The sequence below is a fragment of the Echinops telfairi genome, unplaced genomic scaffold (genome assembly GCF_000313985.2).
Source record: "Echinops telfairi isolate 266 unplaced genomic scaffold, ASM31398v2 ScPeMD7_2573;HRSCAF=3158, whole genome shotgun sequence".
In the NCBI taxonomy this organism is placed as follows: domain Eukaryota; kingdom Metazoa; phylum Chordata; class Mammalia; order Afrosoricida; family Tenrecidae; genus Echinops; species Echinops telfairi.
This window is the reverse complement of record NW_022106471.1, coordinates 2,597,312-2,602,167: the sequence shown is the minus strand read 5'-3', so window position 1 is coordinate 2,602,167 and position 4,856 is coordinate 2,597,312. Positions and strand designations below refer to the sequence as shown.

The window sequence follows — 4,856 nt, the reverse complement described above, 5'->3', positions numbered from 1 at the left end:
GAGAGGCAAGAACACCCCCACCCCCACCACGCCCCAGGAAACAACTGCAGAGGGTGGGAGATTGAGGAGTTTGAGGTCCCAAACCAAGAGATAAGAGAGTTAAAAAGAGAAGCAGGTTTGAGAAACAATTTGGGTCCTTGGAACGATAAGTTCTGGAGCCAGGTCAGGTGCAAGGGTTTCGATGTGAAGAAATAAGCTGGCACCATCAGGGCTGAGCTAGCTGGCTCCTCAGATGGTCTCACCCGGTGGCCCTCCCCTGTTGAATCCATGACATTCCGACAGTGCATCCTGCAGACTGAGAAGCATGGTGGGTGCTCAGCTGAGAGTTGTGGTCGCTTCTAGATTGTAGGGTGGCTTTGAGGTTGGTAAAGCTCCTAGACACTGACATAAAAACCAGGCCAATTTCTTTCTTCATTAAGTATACCACATGGAACAGATGGTTTTGTAACTGATCAGCACAGTGTCTTCTTTTAGGATAACCGTCTTGGGAAGCCAGGTAAAAAATAAAAGTGGGTGTGCTCCTAGGTTCTGAGCAAAGGGGCTTTCTTTGGATGATCTTCCTGGCCAATGATGGCCTCACACTGTAACTGCCTGAGATACTCTCTGTGTCACAGGAGGCACTGTCACACATTGCCTAACCGGATCCTCCTTTGTATGGACACCAGGCAGACCTTTCCCTTTCTAGCGACACTTTACTCAGAGCACGGGGTGGTGGTGATGCATTGAAGTGTTCTATTTTGGAGTAAACATTGACTGGCCCGTGATGTCAAGTCAGACGTAGACCTCAGGAAGATGAAGCGCATCTTCTCTCTGAGTCCTAACGTTGAGTCTCCTGCTGGGTCTGTACTTGAGACAACCAGGTTTGAGGTCCACTCTTCCACGGTAGGTTCTCCTCTCTGCTTGGCATGATGTCAAAGGATGAAGGCGTCGGGGAAGGGCGTGCCCATCCATCTGTCCTAATGGAGTTTCTTTTCCTTTCCAGCCCCCAGCTAAGAATGTCCTTCATTGTCTTCTCTACTCGAGGAACAACCTTAATGAAGCTGACAGAAGACAGGTGAGGATGACCCTCGCCCCTGTCAATAAAAAGCCCACCTCTTCCTGAGTAGTTTGTGGTTGATGATGATGGAAACATCCACTCAGTCAACAACGTTACATGCGCAGTTCCAGGACACGGGTTGCGTACGACACAGCGTGACACCGCCGTGACCCTCTCTGCTCACACTGCTTCGCTGCAGTCACTCAGACCCTCGGCCCCTAAGGTTCCCACGTGTGCTTGGACATTTGGATCTCATAGAGATTTTTCAAAAGGGCCCAAGACTCAAAGTAAACATCCATTCATGACATTTCTCTGTGATTTAAAGATGAGTTTGTGCTCAAGGGTTAAACGTTATTTCCAGGCAATCGATTCAGCCATTCCTCCAGTCTCCATATATATTCAGTAAGTCTGGTTTCCATTAGACTTTGAAATTCTGTTCTACACTCTTCCTGCTGTACCTCAAGATCCACCTCTGGGGTCCTCGATCAAACCCTTTAGTAACGGTATCTGGGCACCATCATTTCTTCTGGGCTCACGGCAGAGGAGGTTATCGCTCATGGAGGCAATTAGACTACTTGCAGTTCATTACCATGTCCAGTTTCTGCATATCCTCTTCCTTGGTTGCTCCGGGCAGATAGAGACCAATGGTTGTATGTTCAGTGGCTGTAAGCAGACAAGCTGTGAAGACCTCCTTTTGAGCTTCCTGATTCCTTTTGAGATCGGGGTCTTGGTGCTAGCTTTCATTTGTCACTCACCTTCATTTATTAAGTCCAATCAATTAAATAATTAATAATTAAAGACCTTTAATAATTTAAACCCTTGAACGTTGCACATTTGCCAACTCACTCTGTGATGACTATTGATAGAAGCCTCGCACGTTGATGGAATTTTATAAATGACTTTTTAAGTGATGCGAAGCTAAATCTTATATTTGACTGATGCCCCAGTCTGCTCCCATGGAGAAAAATGTCAGCAAAACAAAATTCTTCTGGGTTATATTTTCATTTATTTAAATTAGATTTATTTGTGGGTTAACATATCTGACGTGTAAGTGGACTGTGAAAGAGATACGCACTTGAAATAGTATCGTACATAATTAACCGAGGGAGGGAATAGAAAGGCAGGGTTTTTGGTACCTTGAAATAAGAGGATGTTCAAATCAGGCGTGGAAACAGAGTCCTGGCGTCGAAGGTCGAAGAACGGGTAGGTCCTAGCTTAATGAAAATGTTCTTTTGGGCTTCATCACATTTTTCTGGCAACTGAAAGCTACAGCAAATACAGAGAGGTCTGCCCTGTGTTCCCAGTTAGATGATATCGGGGAGGGAGATGACAGTTTTCCTGTTAGTGACACGCCCGTCACTGTGTTTCAGAGTTCACAAGAGAAGCCTGTGGGGCTAGGGCTGACCGATGAAATGGAAGTGTTTGGAAAAGGAAAGAAGTTTGGAGTAGACAGCACATCTTTTAAATGACAGATAAGGCTTTGAGAGTTTTCTTGTATCAAACGTTCAAAACCCCAAGGACATCAAGTTGATTCTGATGCACAGGGGCTCCTATGTAGGGTCCCTGAGATGTGAAATCTTTTCGGGGTCTGATAACCTCATCTTGAGGCGTAGCTCGTGGACTAGAAGCACCCACCTTGAGATTAGTAATCCAACACTTACCCAACCGCACCTCCAGGGCCCCTTCTTGCATCCTAGTCAGGCTAAATAAGAACATGTCCACCTGTTCCAACGTAACTACAAATTAGACTTAAAGGCACACCTCGGAAGAGATCCGTTCGTAACCCAAAGATGGCCTGCATCCCTGTTCATAATAGGGGTGTTAGCATCCCTTTGTGACAGTTGGGATAACGTACAGACTTAAGCCTGCTCAAAAAGAGCACATGGCTCCGTAGAGAATCATCTCACAAGAATGGGATTTTGGGGAAATCAACACAAATGATATCAAAGGTGCATCTGCCTCCATTTCTTGGATCAAACATCATGGGACGCTTGAGGACATAGACTAGAGAGAGTAACATATGAAAAGAATAAACATGATGTAGAAGTAGAATCCCTTCTAGGCTAAGCACCTCGCATGCAATTGCTTATTTACCCGATGTCGTTTTTGTTTCTTCAGCATCTGATAGGAGCTCTGTGGTCCTAGGGGTCCTTGTTTTACATGCATTGCACATTTTTCTCTAGTAGCTTTCAATATTGTTTCGTTATGTTCACTTCTCCATAGTTTGAAGCAGCACGGGCATTGTTTTCTTAGAATTTATCCCATTTAATCATTTTACTGGGGGCTCGTACAACTCTTATCACAATCCATTGTGTCAAGCATATTTGTACATTTGTTGCCATCATCATTTTCAAAACATTTTCTTTCTACTTGAGCCCTTGGTATCAGCTCCTCTTGTTTTCCCTCCTGCCCCCCTTCTATCCCTCTTGAATCCTTGATAATTTATAAATTAGTATTGTTTTTTCATGTCTTCACTGCCCAATGTCTCCCTTTATCCACTTTTCTGTTGTCCATCCTCTTGGGAGAGGGTTACAGGTAGACCATTGTGATCATTTCCCCCTTTCTCCCCCCACCTTCTCCTTCCCCTCCTGGTATGGCTACTCTCAATATTTGTCCCGAGGGGTTTATCTCTCCTGGATTCCCTATGTTTCCAGCTCTTATCTGTACCCGTGTACATGCTCTGGTCTAGCAAGATTTATAAGGTAGAATTAGGGTCATGATAGAGGGGGAGAGGAAGCATTAAAGAACTAGAGGAAAGCTGTATGTTTCATCGGTGCCATACTACACCCTGACTGGCCTGTTTCCTCCCTGTGACCCTTCTGTAAGGGGATGTCCAATTGCCTACAGATTGGCTTTGAGTTTCCACTCCGCATTCCCCACCCTTTCACATTGACATGATTTTTCGTTTTCTTTTTTTTTTGTCATTGTTATTGTTTTATTTCTTTTTTTGCTTTGTTTTGCTCTGTCTTGTGTTTGCACATATTATTATCTCTGCATGTCTATTTAGATAAGATAGGTTGGATAAACAAGCTGGAGAAAAAACACCAGGAACCACAGTTCCAGGGGGTCCTTTGATGCCTGATACCTGGTCACATTGACACCTTGTGATCACACAGGCTGGTGTGCTTCTTTCATGTGGGCTTTGTTGCTTCTCAGTTAGATGGCCGCTTCTTTATCTTCAAGCCTTTAAGACCCCAGACACTATATCTTGAAATAGTAGGGCACCACCAGCTTTATTCACCACATTTGCTTATGCACCCATTTGTCTTCAGCAATCGTGTCAGGAAGGTGAGCATCTCAAGATGCTGGATTATAGAACAAAGTTCTTGTGTTGAGGGAGTACTTAAGTAGAGGCCCAATGTCTATCTACTACCTTAATACTAAATCTATAAATATATGTACATGGATCCATTTCCCACCATCCTATATAAATATATTTACATACATACATGCCTGTATTTAGAGCTTTATAAATGCCCTTTGTCTCCTAGTTCTTTCCTCTATTTCCTTTTACTTTCCTCTTGTCCCACTATCATGTTCAGCCTTCATTTGAGTTTCAGTAATTCCTCTTGGTTACTTTGCCCTTGCTCAAACCCTACTAGGCCTCCTACACCCTCCTCACCGTTGATTTTCGGTTACTTGTTGTTCCCTTGTCCTTGAATTTGTTAACACCCACTTCCTTTCCCTTGCCTCCCCCTCTCCCATGTCCCCCGGAACTGTGGGTCCTGTTCTTTTCTTCTCCTGCTTGTTTATCCAACCTATCTTATCTAAATAGACATGCAGAGATAATAATATGTGTAAACACAAGACAGAGCAAAAC

The 4,856-nt window shown here is 44.2% G+C and overlaps 1 protein-coding gene across 1 annotated transcript in view; it reads left to right on the top strand.

The window, feature by feature from the left end:
- Positions 1 to 4,856, top strand: part of ANTXR1 (ANTXR cell adhesion molecule 1) — a 258,401-nt gene that overhangs the window by 38,332 nt on the left and 215,213 nt on the right. The window contains exon 3 of the mRNA XM_045294087.1: positions 983 to 1,054. Coding sequence (XP_045150022.1) covers positions 983 to 1,054 — 72 coding nt within the window. The remainder of the gene's footprint in view (positions 1 to 982; positions 1,055 to 4,856) is intronic.